The sequence below is a fragment of the Anthonomus grandis genome, chromosome 22, assembly GCF_022605725.1.
Source record: "Anthonomus grandis grandis chromosome 22, icAntGran1.3, whole genome shotgun sequence".
NCBI lineage: Eukaryota > Metazoa > Arthropoda > Insecta > Coleoptera > Curculionidae > Anthonomus > Anthonomus grandis.
In genome coordinates, this window is record NC_065567.1 from 33,428,528 (window position 1) to 33,449,493 (window position 20,966).

At 31.6% G+C, this 20,966-nt stretch overlaps 1 protein-coding gene across 1 annotated transcript; it reads right to left on the minus strand.

Moving 5' to 3' along the window:
- Nucleotides 1-1,593: 1,593 nt before the first annotated feature.
- LOC126748263 (solute carrier family 22 member 3-like) lies at nucleotides 1,594-16,922 on the minus strand. Its single transcript, XM_050457372.1, has 10 exons — nucleotides 16,643-16,922; nucleotides 4,211-4,439; nucleotides 4,052-4,158; nucleotides 3,732-3,886; nucleotides 3,558-3,672; nucleotides 3,302-3,495; nucleotides 3,057-3,251; nucleotides 2,681-2,809; nucleotides 2,442-2,623; nucleotides 1,594-2,388 (listed from the first exon to the last, which is right to left on the minus strand). The coding sequence occupies exons 1-10, from the start codon at nucleotides 16,816-16,818 to the stop codon at nucleotides 2,176-2,178; spliced, it is 1,695 nt and encodes a 564-aa protein (XP_050313329.1). The 5' UTR covers nucleotides 16,819-16,922; the 3' UTR covers nucleotides 1,594-2,175.
- Nucleotides 16,923-20,966: the final 4,044 nt, after the last annotated feature.

Consider the following 20,966-nt stretch of genomic DNA (forward strand, 5'->3'; position numbering starts at 1 on the left):
TTCAAAATATCGAGACAATAACTCTAGGCTAACATTTTAGGATAGTAAGACAATTTTTGAGATAGAAAAACAATAGTCTTAAATTTCGAGATAATAAAGAATAAAAGATGGTAAGTCAAAATGTTAATATTTTGAGATAATAATCTGGAATCTAAATAGTCACAACGCCTTAAAACCAGAAGTCAGAAAAATTAGATTTTTATATAAAAATAACAAATTTTAAGGCACAATTTTGAGATAATAAGTTTTGAGATTTTAAAAGTTTAGATAATTGCTTAAAATTGCACGTTGTTGAAATGGTAAGATGAAATTTTAAAATATTGTGATAATGCCTTATAATATCGTGTTATAAGTTGAATTTATATATAAAAAATAAATTTTAGATAAGGATAATGATATTAAGATACGTTTTTAGGTTTCATATTAATTCGGAATTTCATAATGTTTAGATGGTAAGACGAAATTCTAAAAAAAAATTATTACTTTAAAATGTCACTAAATTTTAAAAATGTTGACGTCATAAGTCGGAATTATCTTGGAATAGTCAGCATAATTTCGGAAAATTTCGGAATAAACGTCGGAGATATTCAAAAAAAAAATAATTTTCGGGGCAAAAAGTTGAGATAACGTAAAATTTGAAAATGTTGAGATAGTAAACTAACATTTTGAGAAGATCATTTTATCTTTGGTAGTTTTTTGGAAAAATATATAATATAGAAATATACGGTCAAATCAGTAAGTTGATTCCTCAAAAATTTAAATTAATTAAATAAAAAGCAACCGATTTAAAAATGCTAGCCCTTTTATAAAAATTATAGAAACTTTTTCTAATTAACTCAGAAGTTGAAATATACAAATCCTTAATCTTCATATTTTAGGTTAGTTAATTAGGTTTAGTTAGGAATTAAAATATACCACCCTCGTAAATATCCAATTTAATCCCCTTAATTGAGGGTGGAAAATTAAATAAACAAACTTCGGGCTCATCTTTATTTAAGGCTTTGAAATCCATGTTATCATATTGGGGGGTGAACACTCAATAAGGGCATTTCAAACATTTTTGAATATCCCTTTGAGAAAAAAAAGTATTTGGCTTTGATCTCATTTTTACCCCTAAAATTAATCGAGAAAAGTTATTAATTTTTCTTGCAGATCAGCTTTATAACACCCCCACATTTAACACTCTTTTGAAATGTTATTAGTTATCATAAACCGGCACCAAAATTACTTTTTATTTTTAATTGATTCTGAATTTTTTGCCCCAGTTTTATATGTTTATGGTTTTTTTAGTAGATTTTTAAGATTATTTTTCACGGATGTTTTTAATTAAAATTGTATTTGTTTTAGATTTATACCAACTTTCTATTACCAATTTAGCTTTATTGGCATGCATTAATAAAAAAATATTTTGTATTCATTTAAGTAGTAAAATTTAAATTTATTAATTTAAATGAATTCTTAATAAGGGTTAAATTAGATAATCCCCAATACCATAATACCCTAATGTCGGCGAATCATCATATTTTTTTTTAATGACTTAAATGAAGTGGAAAGAAAATAATTTAAAAAATAAGAAAAATAAAAGCAAAAATATATATCATAATTACTTATATTAATAATTAAAATTAATAACAATATCACAGTTAAAAATTTACATAAGCAAAAACACTAGTACAAATACTGATTCAGACTACTAAAATTTAAATAGAAGTAATTCTTAAAAATTAATTAGTCTTGGCTAAAGGGCTTTTATGTAATATGGTAATAAGATCAAGTAGATGAAAAACAATTAAAAAAAATAAAATAAAAGATTATTTCAGAAAAAATCATAGACTTTCACCATCTAAAATTTCCTTAGTGCAACTCTTGCTCGCTTTAGCTCTACATTTGATAATTTTTCCTTAAAATTTGTATACAGCTGCATCTTTGAATACACTAGTCAGTCTCTTCCAGTTATCCTCCCATAGAAGAAAGGCAGAAGTATCCTTCTTCCTTATCTCTGATCTGTTTAGCTTTCCTATAAGTCCCAATTAATGATTTCCAAAATAAGGAACAGGATCTTTACTTATATCAACCAAGTTATTGCGCTATTGCCATAATATCATCATTTTATCTTAAAACATACACATATTTGTCTTGCTCCTTTGCCTTCAGTAAAAATATTTAATAGTTAAACTAAAACTTCTCTACTGAATACTGTTGCTGAATATCATCTGTCAAAACCACTTGCGATTGAGATACAGCCAAAGCTTTGCCAATATCTTCAGCTTCTTTCACAGTATCTGGTAATTTCTTATGTAAAGTCTCTGGAAAAGATATTGTTAATAGAGCTGCTAGTAGAGACATAATTGAAAAGCTGACTAGAGGCAAGGGTTTCCAAAATTGAGCCTAAAAATTAAAAGCATGTATTTTGATAGTAAATTCATCAGGAAAGTGTTTACCAGTAAAGGTATCTGAGGAGATATCATTGAACCAAAACGCCCAAAAGTAGAACATATCCCCATTAAAGTATGTCTCAAAGTTGTTGGAAATATTTCACTGGTTATCACATATAAAATGGTGAAAGCAGCCGTTGCTCCGAATTTTCCTGAAAGGTACATTGCGAGGCCGCCATACCTGGAACCTAAAAAAATATTTTTGTATTTAATCTCAATAATATTTTTACATAACTAATACTTACCGGGGGGAGTGTATATAAATCCCAAACAAGCTAGCCCTGTAAGTAAGTAGCTCACAAAAAGTGACTTTTTTCTTCCATATTTTTCCATTACAAAGTTGCACACAAAATAAGCAGGAACTTCCACCAAAGCTATATAAAAAAAAATTTTAGTACTGTGTGCCAAAAAATTGGGTTTTTATTAAATATATTTCAATTTGCTACTACTTGCAACGTATGGCAACTACGCCAGAGCGGTCAGACACGAGCCGCTGCGGTCGACTCAATTCCTGACCTGCGCACTCATTCTTTGTTCAACACGCTTAGTACGTATATCCTTAGCCGGAATGCGGCGTTGCCATATGTTTTCCAGAAGAGCGTGAAAAAGTGTGTTACTAACCGGTTAAAATGAAGTCCAAATATTTATAACCCACAAACAGGGAAACTGAGTTAAGTGTTAACCCATAAAACAGAAATGCGCAGGTTATCCAACAGAAAATACATGATACTAGTCGAAGCATTATGATGCGAGATTTGAGGGCGTCAATAAATAGATTCTGAGACTTCCCTAAACTTTCCGTGGATTCCGTTCTATCTGTAAAAAATCTGATATTCGTGCACACACATATTATAGAATGAACGAACCTGTGACAACAACTTTCAAAACTTCTAACTCCTTATCGCTAATTGTTTTCCCATTAACCTTTGCTAATTTCTTCAAGGTTTTCTCGCATTCCTTAATATTGCCTTTACTTAAGTTCCAACGAATTGATTCGGGTATTAACCATGTATATGACATTATCAACATTGTCGGGATGTAGCAAATTAACACCAAGGGCCTACAAAATTATAAATATAAACAGTTAACAATCCGTACAAACATGCATTTGCATTAACATACCTCCAAGATTGTACCATCCAAGCAATGGTTGCTAACAAAATTTCCCCAATAGCATAACAGGAACTGATTATGGTGCCTGTGAGTACTCTTTTCTTTGGTCCAACCAACTCAACTCCTATAGGAAAGAGTCTCTGAATCAATCGTTTATTATTGATTATATCAACTCAATCTTACCTAAGACAAAACCGCAAATGTAACTGCCAGAGCCAAAAGCAGCATCCAGAAACTCAAATAGTAAGAAGAGCTGATAAGTCGGCATAAATGCTTTTATACAACCTGCTATAGAACTTAGAGCCATACCCCATATCAGGAGCTTTTTTCTACCATACCTGAATTAAAACAAAAAAACATTCTATTACAAAGTACACAATGAAAGCAAACCCCAAATCAGCCATTATAAAAAAGAGGAATGAAAACCAATAGCAACCAAAGAGCTATAAAGAAGAGACACACCACGAACAAAAAATTTAGATGTTAAAATATTCATTCCTTGCCTATCTGACATAAATCCCGATATAAACAATCCAAAGAACTGTCCAATATTGTTAATAGTTCCAACCAAGGTCAACTTCCATAGATTATTATCACATTGAAGGTCAAACTAAAACAAAAGTGAGTTCAAATGTATAACAGATAACTGCACAGCCACTTACCTCTTGCAATATAGTCTTTTCCTCCCCATTATACACGAACTCATCACATCTCCTTATTAGGTCAGTATTAAATTCTGTCACTGAACAGTTGTCCGATTTGGTAAAGTTCTTATGTGGTGCAAACATCGAACACTTCTCTGGATGGCCACTGGTATATGGAATAGCATTGGAGAGCCATGGCTGGAAGAAGGTGGTTTTATCGGCAGAGTCACAGTCAGGAACTTTGCACCTTAAAAAATAGAATTGGTTATTCCAGAAGTTTCTTTTTATTTGATAAAATTAAGTGCATCTCATAGGTCTTTAAATGATCCAAGGGCTTGGATAAAGGTTGTAAATAAATTAAGGTCTTTTTGGACTATAAATTGCAGTGTTACATTTTCCTGTAAGGGCTATAATAAAGAAGATTAGAAACTCCTTAAGCATAAAATTAAGTGCCTCTTCTCTGCACTTGAGTGTTTTGAACTGCACTTTAAGTTCCTTTTAGTAATCCAACCCCCTGGACTAAGTTTCTGAATAACTCAAGGTCTTGCAAGCTTGTCTCTCGATTTATTGCTTTTGTAGGCTGTGAAGTGAAGATCCTAATATTTTAAGTACCTCTGGCAGGTCCTCTCATAAGCCAAGTGTTTTGAACTTAAGTTGGAGTACTTTCAGTGTCTCTTAGCAACCGAAAGATCTGTACTAAGCTTCTGATCAATTCAAAATTTTGGATTAAGTGTCTTTTTGAAGTGCCTATAATAGGCAGATATCTACTAGCCCAAGAACATGGATTGGAGTTTTTGAATTACTCCAGAGTCTAGAATAAGTCCTTAGTTAAGTAAAGTACCTGTGATAGGCCCTCGGATAACCCATGTGACTAGACCTAAGTTTTAAGTGATAATTTAAATCTGCAGACTAAGTTTCTGAATAACTCAAGCCCCTGAATGTTTTTTCTGTCATTTTACTCTTTCTGTAGGCTGAATATTCCAATATTCTGCTTATGTAGCTTATCTCAAAATATAACGTATACTGGCATTAAGTTCTTGATTAAATTAAGTGCTTTTGATAGTAATACTCGCGTAACTTAAACCTAGTGCACTTTAAGTACCTTTTAGCAACTCAAATGCCCGAACTTAGCTTCTATTTAATTTAAGGACTAGGAATAAATATCTTTTTGATTCAATTGGCTATGGCTATACTAAGCAAACATTAAGTTACTCAAGTATCTAGAAGAAACCAAAGAACCTAAGAGAGATTGGAATTTTTAAATTAGTCCAGTGCCAACAATAAGTACTTAATTAATTAAAGTGCCTGTAATTACAAGGCCTTCAAATACGCGCCTAGAACAACTTAAGAAAGGCTTTGAACTGACTTACAAATACTGCATAATGGTATTTCTTGATGCAGACAAGTACTGCTGCTGATTGATATGTTTGTGAGGGTGTCAAAAAAAGTATAGGTCTCATTTTATCAATAAAAACCATTTAATGGAATAAGTGTCTTTGTGATTAAAGTGTCTATATTAAGTAAACCCTTAGTTATTTAAAGAATTTTCAGTAACCCAGATAGTTGGACTAAGCTTCTGATTTAAGAGCCCTTTTGATCCAAGTGACAATATGTGAACACTAAGTTAATAAGGTGCCTGGAAGAAACTCAAGAACCTGAAGTGGACCTTTCTAGTTATGCAAGAACATGGAGTAATATAATACTAATTTAATTGCCAATAAGTAAATGCTAATACTTCAGTGCTTGGACATAACACTGGAACATGTATTACAGCTTAAAGAAAATAATTCCTTAATTGAAGTGCCTGTAATAGGCCTTTAGTTAACTAAAGTGACTAGACCTACAATTTAAGTGTCAATGCAACTTTGTGATTAAGATTGTATATAGCTCGAAGCCCTAAATGAAGTGCTTTTCCTATCAATTTACTTTTTCCATAGGCTGTGAAGTGAATATAGCAATGTTCTCTCTTATCTACCTTATACCAAAATATGTATACTAGTAGTAAGTTTTTGATCAAATTTAATGTTTCTGGTAAATCCTCGAGCAACCTCAGTGCACTTTAAGTGTATTTCAACAAGCCAAATGCCTGGACTTAACTTCTAATTCCAGGAGTAAGTAACTTTTTGACTCAAGTAAACACCTAGATTGGAGTTTCTAAATTATTCAAGTGCCGAGAATAAGTTTTAATTAATTAAAGTACTTGTAATCAATAGGCCTTAGAATAAGTGTCCAGAGCTACCTAAAAGGCTTTTAAATGAGGTAAAATACTGCTTAATGGTAGTTCTTGATGAGGATAAGCACTGTTGCTTGACATGTTGGTGAAGGTGTCAAAGAAGTTAGAATCAATTCTAAAGAGTCATCCCATTTTATCAATAAAAATCACATATTGAATTACTTTAGAAGTTAAATAAGTGCTTTTCTGATTCAAGCGTCTTTATTAATTAAACCTCCAAGTTACTCAAGGAATTTTTAGTAACCCAGACAGCTGAACTGAAGTAAGTATTCTTTTGTGCCTGTAAATAATTCAACAACCTTTAATGGAACTTTTTAATTTTTAAGTGCCAATAAGTAAACCTCAGTACTTCAGTATTTGTACTTACCTCCAGAACCTGGATTACAGCTTACAGTGAATAAAAGTCCTTAATTAAAAAAAGTGCCTGTAAAACGCCTTCGAGTAAGTGCTTAGAACTACCTTAGAAAGGCTCTTAAGTGTCTTAAAATACTGCGTAATGGTATTTCTTGATGAGGACAAGCACTGCTGCTTGATATGTTGGTGAAGGTGCCAAGGAGTTTGAATTTACAAAAATAATCATTGTTATCCTATTTTATCAATAAAAACCATATATTGAATTATTCTAGTAGTGGAACAAGTGCATTTGTGATTCAAATATTCAACCCTTAGTTACTTAAGAGCCTTTAAGTGAATACAAGTGCCAGTAAGTGAACACCTAGTTAATTAAAGTGCCTAAAAGTAACTCAAGAACATGTAGTGAAGCTTCTTAATTACGCAAGGGCTTGGAATAAAAATATTATTCACTTAAGTGCCAATAAATAAACTTCAGTGCTTGGAAATATTTCAAAAACCTCACTTAAAAAGTTCAATTGGTTATTCCAGAACTTTTTGTTTATTTGATAACACTTAGTGCCTCTCACAAGTAATTAAGTGACTCAAGGGGCTGTACGAACATGTTTAATAATTCAAATTTTTTTTTCACTACAAATTTAAGTTTAAGTGCCTCTTGGCAACCGAAACGCCTGGACTAAGCTTCTGATAAATTCTTGGAAGGATTTGAATTAAGTATCTTTTTGAAGTGCCTATAATAAGCAGGTACCAAGTACCTGAAAAAAGTCGAAGAGCTTGGATTGGAGTTTCTGAATTATTCCAAAGCGTAGAATAAGTCCTTCATTAAATAAAGTGCCTGTATTGAGCCTTTAAATTTCCCAAGTGACTAGACCTATGCTTTAAGTGACAACCCAAGACTGAGTTTCTGAATGACTTAAGGCCTTGAATGAAGTGCTTTTTCTATCAATTTAGTCTTTCTGTAGGCCCTAAAGTGAATATTTGCATATTCTTTTTTAAGTACCTTACACCAAAATATGAAATATACGGGCAGTAAGTTCGTGATTAAGTTAGGTGATTTTAATGGTCCTCAAGTAACCTAAGTTTTTCGAACTGCACTTTAAGTACCCTTTTGCGCCTGAATTTTGCTTCTAATTAATTCCAATCTCTATAATAAGAAAGAGCAAGTTACTGAAGTGTCTAGAAGAAATCCAATAACCTAAATTGTAATTTCTAAATTATTGCACGGCCTAGAATAAGTCCTTAATTGATTTTAAATACCTTTAGTCAATAGGCTTTCAAATAAGTGCCTAGAACTATCTTAGAAAAGGCTTTTAAGAGGCCAAAATAGTATAATGGTATTTCTTGATAAGGACAAGCACTGATTCGTGATGTGTTGGTGAATGAGCCGAAAAAGTTTAAATCAATGGAAAATTTCATTCTTATTCTAAATTACCACTAAAAAAAAAAATTTAATTATTTTAGTGGTAAAATAAGTACCGTTCTGATTTAAGTGTCTATATTAGGTAAACCCTTAATTAATCAAGGACTCGTTGGAACCCACACAGCTAACCTAAGATTCCCAATAATTCAATGGCCTGGAATAAGCGTATTTTTAACACCAGTGCCAATAAGTAACCACCTAGTTAATATAATGCCTGAAAGTAATCCAAGAACCTATAGGGGAAAGGCGGGCCAGATGGGGTAGGCGGGCAAAACGGGGTGCCGTGATTATTTTTAGTACAGCCAGCTCCATCTATCCGAAAGTTCGTACAGCTTAGTTTAAGACCATGACCGATCAATGGCAAAAAGCGCTGTCACTTCAGAAGCTGCGTGAATAGCTAGTGTGAAGCTGCGGTGTTTGTTTTAGAGGTGCAGGTATATTTTCGTCAATAATTTAATAAAAGGTAAGTGAACCATAATTGTAATTTATATTTAATTGTTATTCTTTATGGAAAAGTATACACATTGAGGCATATTTCTGTGTAAAAATGTTTAGTAATTTTTTAATCGAACAGGAAAAAATATACCTAACCTCAAAATGTGCATTTGGGCAAAACGGGTACTACCCCATTTTACCCGCCCAATATTAAACAATAATAATAATTATTATTTTCAGATGGTGTTTAAGTACAACCGCCATTTTGACCAACACGAATGGTCCACGGACAGTATGCAGAATGCTGTAATAGCAGTATTAAATGGCAAAATGGGGTACTACAGAGCATCTACCAGTTTTATTGTGCCTCAATCTACATTAGAGCGCCACGTTAAAAAAGCTAGGGAAAATCCTGTGTATGTTGTTACTAAATCTTTGGGACGATTTAAGGCAATATTCACTCCTGAACAGGAACAAGACCTTGCAAATTATTTAATGCACATGGAAAAAAGATTGTTTGGATTAACTATGACTGAATGCAGGCGTTTAGCATTTCAATTAGCTGAGCTCAATGAACTTGATCATCCGTTTAATACAAAACTTGCCATGGCTGGGAGGGATTGGATACAAAGTTTTTTCCGTCGACATCCAGAACTTTCCAGTGAACCGGAAAGTGGCTGTAGGTAATTTTTTTAACTTACTTATCGAAACTGTAGATAAATATCAACTGACAGCCGATAAAATCTATAATGTGGACGAAACCGGAGTGTCAGATAATCCAAAGGGAATGTCCAAAATTATTGCCACTAAAGAGAAAAGACAAGTCGGAGCCTTGACGTCAGGGGAGAGGCGTGAGACCGTCACTGTTGAAATATGTTTTTCGGCTTCAGGAGCATACATGCCTCCCATGTTTATATTTGGTAGAAAAAAAATGCAACAAGCTTTCATGGATGTAATTGTTCCTGGCGGTTGGGTAGAGCTAAATGATAGTGGGTGGATGGATAAAAATGTATTCTTTATTTGGTTCAAAAAACTTGTTGAATTTGCCAAGCCCTCAAAAGACCGACCAATTCTGCTTCTTTTGGATGCACATTCATCCCACACAAAAAATCTGGAAGTTATTAATTACGCCAGGGAACATGGAGTTATTTTGATCTGCTACCCATCGGCTACAAGCCCTAGATGTAGCTTTAATGAAACAAATAAGTACCTATTGTGCTGAAGAAGTACGCAAATGGATTAGAGCTAATCCTGGTCGTGTAGTTAACTTACAACAAATAACTAAATTATTTTGTATAGCATACCTCAGAGCAGCTACACCGCTTACTGCCATGAATGGATTTTTAAAAACTGGAGTTTGGCCAGTTAATAAGGATGTTTTCACTGATGCAGACTTTTTGCCTTCCGAAACAACAAATATTGAACAAAATGAAAACTTACCAGCTAAAAATAATATTAGTAAAACTATGAATGAAACACAACTATCGGAAATTAATTTAGTTAAAGAAAAAACTCCAGAACCAATTGATATTTCCAAACCAGGTACATCAAAATATTCAGAGGTAAGCTTTAAGATTGTTAGTCCTGAGGGTATAATTCCAATCCCTAAAATAAAACAAACTGAGAAAAGAGTTTCTCGTAAAAGAGGAAAGACTGCTATTTTATCATCTTCGACTTACAAAAACGAGCTAGAGGAAGCTGAGTAAAAAAATAATGAAAATTCTAAAGGGAAAACTCTTGTGAAGAAAAACCTTGCACCATCACCAAAGAAAAAAATTACTAAAGCCTCTACTATTCTGAAAAATAATGAATCAAGTAACAGTGAAGTTAGTGATGCGGAGTGCCTCTACTGTGGAGATTTTTATTCTTCGTCAAGCTGAGAAACATGCTCAATGTGTCACCACTGGGCCCATAAGTCATGCGCAGGATTTGAAGACGAAGATGACGAAGCCGTTTTAGTTTGTGAGTTATGCAAGTAAGGTCCAATCCCATTTTGCCCGACCGTGCGGGCAAAACAGGGCAATTAGCATTGTTTTGCGAAAATCACTGTAACAAAAAACTTTTATATTTTTTATTTTATTTTAAGCTCTTATAACTTAGGCATGATATGTAGAAATTATTTTTTCGTTAATTTAATTTAAATTATCTTTATTTGGAGACAATTTTGCCCGCCTTTCCCCTAGTGAAGGTTCTTAATTATGCAAGTGCAAGAATAAGTGCTTTTGTGATTGAACTGCCTATAGTAAGTAAACCTTATTTACTCAAAGGATTCTTAGTAACTAAAACAACCTGGACTAAACTGCTGATTAATTAAAGTGCTAAAATAACTGTCTTTTTGACCTAATAAGTAAACACCTAGTTGATCAAGTATCTGTAAGTAAACTAAAAACCTGAAGTAGAGTTTCTTAATTTTGAAGAGGCATTGAATACGTTTATTATAAGCTTAAGTGCCAACAAGTAAATGCCAATACTTCAGTGCTTGGACATAACACCGGAACCTAGATAACAGCTTATAGAGAAGTTAGTTTTTGATAGGCAGTAAGTTCTTGATCAAACTAAGTGCTCTGAGAGTTCCTCGAGTAACCTAAGTACACTCTAAGTGCCTTTTAGCAACCCAAATACCTGAACTTTGCTTCTAATTAATTCAAGGTCTAGGAACACGTATCTTTTTGACTGAAGTGTCTATAATAAGTAAGCTCAAAGTTACTCAATATCAAGCGTAAGCCCAAGAACCTGGATTATAGTTTCTAAATGATTCAGTCAGTGCCTAGGATAAGTTCTTAATTAATTAAAGAGAGAATCGTTTTTGAGTAACCTAAAATAATGTAAAATGGTATTTCTTGATGAGGACAAGCACTGCTGCTTGATATGTTGGTGAAGGTACAAAGAAGTATCGACCAATTGGAAAAATCGTTGTTATTTTATTTTATCAATTACTCAAGGGCTTTTCAGTAATCCAGCTGGATTAAGCGTCTGATTTATTAAAGGGCCTGGAATAAGTGTCTTTTTGAGCCAAGTGCCAATAAGTATAATACTATATATTCATATTTTTTGATGAGGACAAGCACTACTATTTGATTTGTTGATGGATGTGCCAAACAAGTATTAATCATTTAAGAAAATCCTCGAGATTCTATTTTGTTATTAAAAACCATATATTGAATTATTCTAGTAATGGAACAAGTGCCTTTCTGATTCAAGTGTCTGTACTAAGTAAACCATTAGATACTCAAGGGACTTTTAGTATTATAGGCAGGTGAACTAAGCTTCTGATTAAATCAAGGGACTGGACTAAACGTCTTTTTAAACTAAGTGTCAATAAGTCTGGAAGTATCCCAAGAACATAAAGTAGATTGTTTTGCTTCTTAATTTTGCTAGGGTATGACATAAGTTTATTATTGAGTTAGCTATTAATAAATAAACGCCAATACTTTACTGCTTGGACCTAACTCTAAAACCTGAATTGCAGCTTATAAAGAATAAGTCCTTAATTAAATAAAATATTATAATCTGGTATTTCTTGATGAGGACAAGCACTGCTGCTTGATATGTTGGTGAAGGTACAAAGAAGTATTGACCAATTGGAAAAATCGTTGTTACTTTAATATATCAATTACTCAAGGGCCTTTCAGTAATCCAGATTGCTGAATTAAGCGTCTGATTAATTAAAGGACCTGGAATAAGTGTCTTTTTGACCTAAGTGCCAATAAGTATAATACTATATATTGGTATTTCTTGATGAGGACAAGCACTGCTATTTGATATGTTGGTGGATGTGCCAAACAAGTATTAATCATTTAAGAAAATCCTCGAGATTCTATTTTATTATTAAAAACCATATATTGAATTATTCTAGTAATGGAAGAAGTGCCTTTCTGATTCAAGTGTCTATACTAAGTAAACCATTAGATACTCATGGGACTTCTAGTATCATAGGCAGGTAAGCTTCTGATTAAATCAAGGAACTGGACTAAGCGTCTTTAAACCAAGGAACCTAAAGTAGATTGTTTTGCTTCTTAATTTTGCAAGGGTATAAAATAAGTTTCTTATTGTACGCCATAAAATACTTCAATGCTTGAACCTAATTCCAAAACCTGAATTGCAGCTTATAGAGAATAAGTCCTTAATTAAATAAAATATTATAAACTGGTATTTCTTGATTTGGACAAGTACTGCTGCTTGATATATTGGTGACGGTGTCAAAGAAGTATAAATCAATTGAGAAAATCGTTGTTATCCTATTATATCAATAAAAACCACTTATTGAATTATTCTAGTAGGAAAGATTTCAGCGACCTGGGAAATAATTAATCTACGTGATTTATGGGTGAACAGAGAATCTGACCCTGTTCCATTTCCCTTATCTGTTCCGATATTCAATATCGAATATTTTTTTGAAACAATGGCAATGTTAAGTACTGTAGTTTACCATGATAGAAAAGCAAATATATTGTTTTCGTAAAAGTAAATGAAATAAACAAGTGCAAGGTAAATAGCTACTTTTAATATTATTAAAAAGGTCTCTTTTAAGAGTATAAAGATGTGGTAAACATGTTTGATCTGGAACTGGTGGAATGGAGTTAAGTTATCCTGAAAATGGTTCCATTGAAAACTTAGATGAAATGCTAGGAAAATAATTCTAAGCAAGTTTCTCATGTAAATCAATTAGAAAGTATGTGCGTTGATTGAATATTTGGGCCAATACCAAATATTCAAATTTTATTTTAAAACCAAACCAAATATTCAATCAACGGTATGTGCTTAAAGCAGTTTATTAGATCACCTGCATGTCTACGCCGACCCTTATATATATATCAAAGTAACATCTTGTGAGATCTTAAGCTTTAAGTAACTTAACTTAAAAGAAGCTTCATTCTGATTGAATCATTTTCTAACAGAGTCAAAATCGAGTTGCTTTAAGTTTACTTTACCGAAGGTATTGAGGCTGAGGGGGAAAGCAGATTCACTATTTTACTTCAAACCTTCAAGAAAAATTGTGCAACGTCAAGTTTTATGGAAGATAATTTTATCGATTCTATACATGATCTGCTGGATTAAGTAGAATAAAGAGCTTTAAGTAATGAGACAGAATATCATGAGAGATATTCGGCTTAAAGAGACATTACTGGATAAAGGTGAGGATAGAGTCAAAATCCAGATTATAATGTCATTGGACCAAGGGACCAACGGATATTTGGAGCTGCGCATCATCATTTATCGGGCGTTTTCATTTTTTAAAATGACGAATCTAGGATTCTTACTTATTCTGTTACGTGATCCCAAATACATTTTTACGTCAGTTGGTTTTGATTAACAAATAATAGTAATAAAAATGTACCAAAAATTAATGGTAATCATATAGTTACTGCAATAAAACCGTACGTGCTAAAAATGCTTATGACACTTTAAAAAGTAATAATTGAAACTAGTGGTCTGGTTCAAACCGCCAAAACAGATTCCTTGCTGCGCAGAACTTCATGAGTTTATTGACTTTAATACACACGCTTATGATGAAAATTGGTTTAATTTCATTAATATGCTTATTGTCTCAAAATTTATTGCATTCACGTGTCAACCTAAAATATTGATAAGAAGTAGTAGAAGCTATCTCGTGTTGAGTCCCAAGATACCAATCACACGTAATTTTGAACGTATGCTAATCAACCATATATGGGCAAGGTATATTTATTAAATTGTAGAATATACGTATACCACATACTATTCTGTTTAAAAAAGGGAGAAAATCTCGGCATTTAAAAAAACTGACACGGAATTTACATATCTAGTTTTTAAACTCGATTACTAGACCTCAAATATTTGATAAAATTATTCCGAAAAATCACTGTTTTTCGTCTATATTACCCAATTTAATAACGCTGTTTTTATACTAAATATTTATATATAGAATATATATTTTCAAAAACATTGTTTTTCATCAAAAACCCCTACCCCTCCACCCACCCCAAACATTTGCCCATTAAGAAATTCTTTTGAAAAATCACTGTTTTTCGTCCATAATATACAATCTAATAGCACTATTTTTGTATAAAATATTTAATAATATATATATCTATAATTATATTAAATTTAAATAAACAAACTGTGTTATTATATTGGGTATTAACGACGAAACCAGCTGCTATTTATGCGTACTATTTTAGAAAACAATTATTTTTGAAAATAATTTCTTATTGGTAAGTTGTGTGGGGTGGGTGGGGGGTTAAGGGTAGGAATAATGAAAAACGTTTTTTTTGCAGTAAGTTTTTTAAAATAAGTCGATAAGTGTTGAGAAAATTACATTTTTTTTTGTTCTAGACAACTTTTCATTATCTAGGTTTATTATCAATATTAGGTTATCAAAACTATTATTGTTTTTTATTACTATATTTACTATATTACTGGTTATTTATCAACTGTATATGGTCAAGGTATTCTTATTAAACTGTAGAATATACGTATATTATATACTATTATACTATTATAGAGAGAATTTCGACATTTGGACGACAATTGACACGGAATTTACATATCAAGTTTTTAAATTCAATTACTACACCTGAAAAATTTTATGAAATAACCCCGATATCACATTTATGTACCTGTGTAGCATATAAGTATACCTTATACACGTATTTCATTATAGTGTAATAATAGAATATCATACACAGAGAAATCTAGAAATAAAGTAGAAAATCCATGAATGTATATGAAACATCATATTTATACCAGATAGGATTTACAAATAAAAAAAAACTCAAAAATACGAATTTGCTCAAAACTAAACAAAGAGTTTAAAAATAACATTTATTTCAGAAAAATGCAGTAGTGTACTCTATTTATATTAAAATAATATTTACGATAAATGTAAAGTTTCTTGGTAGAGTTCCTGGACGCCTGGTATAATATACACAATTTAAGCCTAAATATATACCTTTATTATAAATTACACATCAATAATTATTTACCGATCAAAATAAAGGTTTTATACTGTTGTTCTATAACTAAATATTCAACGTTTTGTTGATGGTAAGTATATTTATTTAGAAACTCATTCCATTTTGTAAACGTTTTTAAATAGTATACAATGTACCATACTTTAATATGAATTGCATATTAAAGTTTTCAATGTAAATCACGCGGATATTTTATCCGCGTTCAACCAAAAATGTGCACCTGATGCAAACGAAAAATAAACGTTTATTTAACTATTGTGTATTGCTTGGGAGATTTCCACTATTTTTGATACAAAAACTAAATAGCAAATGCTTATATTGGGTAAGAGATGTCAGAATAATATCATATAAAGCAACAATATTTTATTTCTTCGATTGATGTTTCTTTCAGTTGGACAGTGTACTTTTGAACTGACTAAGGTAGTGGACTAGTGGGTGTAGCGGCGCTATAGACTGCGCAGTATATTATTTAAGGTAAATGGGCAGCTTTGTAGCAGATTTTAGATTTTCAGATTTTTTTTCCCATTTTCAGATTTCAGATTTTCGACCAGTAGTGCTTAGTGCTTTGCTTTTCTGTTATTTCAAGGTTTTGATCAAATATTTACTCTGTTCTTCAATGGAAATAAATCCATTATTAAAAGGGAATAAATCAGCTGACCTTGATGAATATTTCAAAGAATCCACACATCATGTTACAGTAGTAGTTAGAATATCCCTATATTTATTAATTGGCAGTTTTTTAGACTTCTGGTATTTTCTACGGACAATATTATACAGGTAAACGAAAAAGAAAAAGTCAGAAAGAAATTAAAAAGAAACGGAATTGCATGAATCTAAAGAGTCAAAAGAAATATATTTACAAAATTAACATGTATGAGAAGCCAGTAGGTATTAAACTAAAGTACTTCAAGATCTGATAGGATCCAAATTAAATAATAATACTGAATACTGCATTAAGTAACTTAAAAAAAAAATTAATTATCCTATAATTTAGAAAACATAGACAATAAAGAGTAAAAAGCTGCCTTACGTATTACAATTTTACATCAATATTTTACCTGTAATCCAAATCCATTGCAGTAAAAACAAACGAAATATGTACCATAGAGTGCATTGTGACCGCTACACATATCAAAGTAAATACATAAATCTGGTACTTCCCAAAATCACCGAGATTACTTAATATAGAATCTAAAGAGTGATCGACGTTTTCTGTATTACTTTTAGCCACCATTTTTAAAAAATATAAATATTTTTTAATTTTGTAATAAAAATACGAAAATTTCAATTTTAATTCCCGCAGATCGAGCGCAAAACCGAACTACCAGGCTGCGATAACGCAACCTCTACTTATAATTTTTTTAAATCACAATTTCGCTGTAAATGGTACTCGCTGCTTAATAATCATCCCTACTCCCTGAGAAATGATAACAAAAAGGTACAGTGAATGTTTAGAAAATGTAGGATTTGTTAAAGTTTTAAGGAAATATTTGTATATACAATGTTATTGTTAATTTTTTTTCTTGAAGATACCAGGATGGATAAATTTAAAATAAAATTTCTTGTTGAAATGAGACAGCCAATATTTTTTTTTGTTTGCTAAATAATTAACAATTTGTTTTTTTTTTCTAAACAAGATAGTTACTTATTCTGTATATATGACACGTTTCGAGAAAAGTTAGTGCCCTATACTAACTATTAACTTTGTTAAACTAAGTCCGTAAATTTTGTCTGTTAATCCAAAACCGTAGATTTAAAAATTTATATTATTTGCTTAAATTATATAATTGGTTAGAAATTGCACTCCAATTTACTGTAATTCGTTCTTTAAAACAAAAGAAATAGTCTTTTTACTTTGAGTCTATTAGGAACTTTTATGATGGAAACTTACGGAAATAAATAAGTACAGAGTAAAATATTTCCAATTACTAATAATGAAATTTTTTGTTTTATTTAAATACAAAATACAGGTTTCGACATTTTTTATTTATACCAGTATCACATGCTGTTGTTAGTCAAGCCTGTAACTTTTTGGGCAATATCTTGTTCAATGAAAAAAATTACTAAACTTACAAAACCTTCTGGACCAGTTGAACACAGGTAGGTTTTAATCAATTTCAACTTTGAAAATCTATGTTCGCCACTAATTATCCACATTGGGATTGTTTGGTTCCAGTAAAATTTGCATTACAACAACAGTAGCTTCGATTTCCTTTGAGCTACTTATTATGTCACTTATATACTAAAAATCAGTTTAGACAATTCTATCTCATACGCCCAATGATTGAAAAGAAGAATCCAATAAAACTTAAATACAATAACTTACTTGAGGTAAGTTACATTTTTCTTATACCTATGCCTGAGCTTGTTTCTTTTTTTAAGAATCCAGTTGAAAAGGGCATAATACCATTTTTATTTGAAATATATATATAAGGTGTCCCTTTAAAAAAATATATATTTTTTTAATAATTTCACCATAGTGCAGACTTAATTTGAGGTATATATTTTTCTATAAATAGCATACCGTAGATACGTAAAACTACATTTTTTACCACCATATAATATTACTACACACTCGACCATTTTATTAAAAGTTTATCAAAACCTTTATTGTTCTATAAAATTAATCTTTCGCAATAAAATTATAATTAAATCATTAAATAATATAAAAATAAATACAGCTGGGACCTACAATTTATTCATATGGGCCATGACCCAGGGCTCTTATAATGTTGCCTTTAAAATAAACTGGTTTTAAGTGTTAACCGGGTAATTATAAGCAACTGGCCCGTTTAACATGCGAAAATCCCCATTTCAATTTAATATAGAGGTATTTTTAAATGTAACACAATAATATAACACACCACATGCAATTTCAAAATACAATACGTTTTTAAATTTGTTAATGACATATTCATTATTGCGGATTTTCAATTAATATTTAAGCCGTTACAGTGCATCGATGTTTTGCAATAAATAAAGAATACTTACTGTTTCCTTTAGTAATATGCTGAGTGTAAAATATAATTAAAATTTAATGTTTTTTATAAGGAAATGCATCAAACGAAAATTTTACTACGGCCCTGCTTGGTCGCTCTACAGAAATACTCGTCAACGTTGCGGTTGTTACAAGCCTGCGCGCACGTTTAATACATACAGTGCATCCCGAAAGTTATGTCTAAAATCATTTAAAATTCAGGCGTGTATTCGAAAAAAAAATCGCTCAGATCCGTCGATTTTTATTTCAAGTTGCGCATTTTTGTACGTGAAGCTTGTCTATATAGGGTTGCTCAAAAATAAATTACGACCATCAACTTAATTTTTTCAAATGAAAGCACCTTTTTTTATTTCATCTTTGAATTTTTTTATACAATATAATATATTTAATTTTTTTAAATCTTACAACTAGGGGTATAAAAAAGTGTTTTCTACCTGCAAAAGCAATAGACGAATTTTAAGCCCTTACAATTACTACAACTAATTTCATTCACAAACGCGGAAATTAGACCATTAAAATCTGAAATATTAAACCGTTGATTAATACTTCTATTCTATATTTTTTATTCTATAGTATTCAGATATTAAACCTCATTAAACCAGTAAACACGACAAAAAAACGCCATCTGCAACCATTCATAACGTCACTGCAGCTAGTGCTGCCAACGTAAATCTGGTGTCTTTTAGTTTCTAACCAATAATTAAAGGAGTACTGTAATTTTTATGGCGGTTAATTTAAATACATTATTTAGATAATTTTCGGATAGTTTTGCAAAATATCTGTAGAGATTCAAATGAAATGTTGCGTTAAGGTGTCAGTACATTTGAAATTTGAAATTATTTATTTATATATAGTCTTCGGATAATATAAACCATTATCCGATTAAATTAATTTAGATTTCAAAAATTCATGACGAAAGGTTTGAATCTTAAGAAAAAAAGGTCTTTGTAAATAGTACTTAATATTTTTGTATTGATTCCAAATTCACTACTTCCCGCATTCTCATGACATTCAATAAAAGCTCATTTAAATGAAAGACGGTACCGTAAATTAAGACGTAAGTAATAACCTTTCCTCATTGGCATGCAAAGAATACGAAATTTCATTTTCAATGTTGCCTTAGAGGACAAGGTTAGACCGCACTCGTGCGAAAAAAATAGATTAATAACTATGATTTCCGATACAATGGAAAAAGTAAAAGAAACTAGAAAGAAAAGCTGAGTTTTGCGTAATGTGTTTAATAAATATTGTTGTTATTGTCGAAGCAACTGTATTTAAATATAACTGTGTTATAAATTGATTTTTTCCGAATCATTAAAAGAAATGTTGCTTAAGAAAAAATAGGGAATTTCTTGAATAATGAGCAAACCAATACTGGAAATCAATTTATGATTTTATTCATTACTATAGCTCGGGTAGCTCGGCACGCCTCCTCTCCGCGTTAGCGCGCAGCATCATCAGTCAGCTGTATTGTTAAAGCTATCTTTCGTACATAATTTGCTGCTATTTGCTGTTTTTAATAACTTGAAACTTAAATGAAAATTTACATAAATTAAACAACAAACATTTATAATGTAGCGTAATTCAGGAACATACTCTTTCTGGAATGCACTTACTTCAGGTGGTTGCTTGTTGGTTTAAAATGAGACTAACTTCGGGCCATTTACTAAAGTAGTCTATAGCAACAAGAGCAAATCGATCTTTAAAGCTGCTAGTAGGAAAAGGTCCTGCTACATCCATGGCAATTCGTTCAAAGGGTGCATCAACAAAGTACTGAATCATTGTCCCTTTGGTCCGAGATCTTGAGCCCTTGCTTAATACACACTGCCGGCACCAGTGTTCAACATCTTCATGACTATTTAACCATTACGACCGTTCTTTCACTTTTTCCAAAGTCTTAAATGTCCCCGCAAACACCGCTATGGACAGCTTCAAGAACTTCTGGAATTCGTCTTGAAAGAATGTTTTTCCTACACTCTTTCATATTCTTTTATTAATCCAAAGTAATAAATTACATTGAGACCAATAAGGTCTTACCTCTAAAGATTTGTCAAAAATATCTTTCCATTCTGGCTTTGAAATTTCTCGAGACGTTAGTTTATAAATAAGGCCAAATACTGGGTGATTACACTGATCTTAGATTAAACTAGCTGCATCCCACTCTTCAAGATTAACAGTCCTGTTCTATCAACAGTCAATTAAAATTATTACAGTCCTATTCAATCCTGGCCAATACGATGACAAGCAATTATCTCTGGATGTTGTTTCATTTTTTTTAAGACAATGCGTCAATGCAAGATCTTCTAGATAAAACATCGGCGTTCTACAAGGCGCATATCCCCTTTCCTAAGTTTTATTGAAAAGTAATTTTTATAGTCGTTGAA

Excerpts from the sequence above, each read along its gene's own strand:
- LOC126748263 (XM_050457372.1), bottom strand. The coding sequence starts at position 16,818 with ATGGTGGCTAAAAGTAATACAGAAAACGTCGATCACTCTTTAGATTCT. Across the intron at positions 4,440-16,642 it reads GCAATGGATTTGGATTACAG|GTGCAAAGTTCCTGACTGTG; the intron begins GTAAAATATTGA and ends CTATTTTTTAAG. Across the intron at positions 2,810-3,056 it reads TTTGGACTTCATTTTAACCG|CTTTGGTGGAAGTTCCTGCT; the intron begins GTTAGTAACACA and ends TTTTTTATATAG.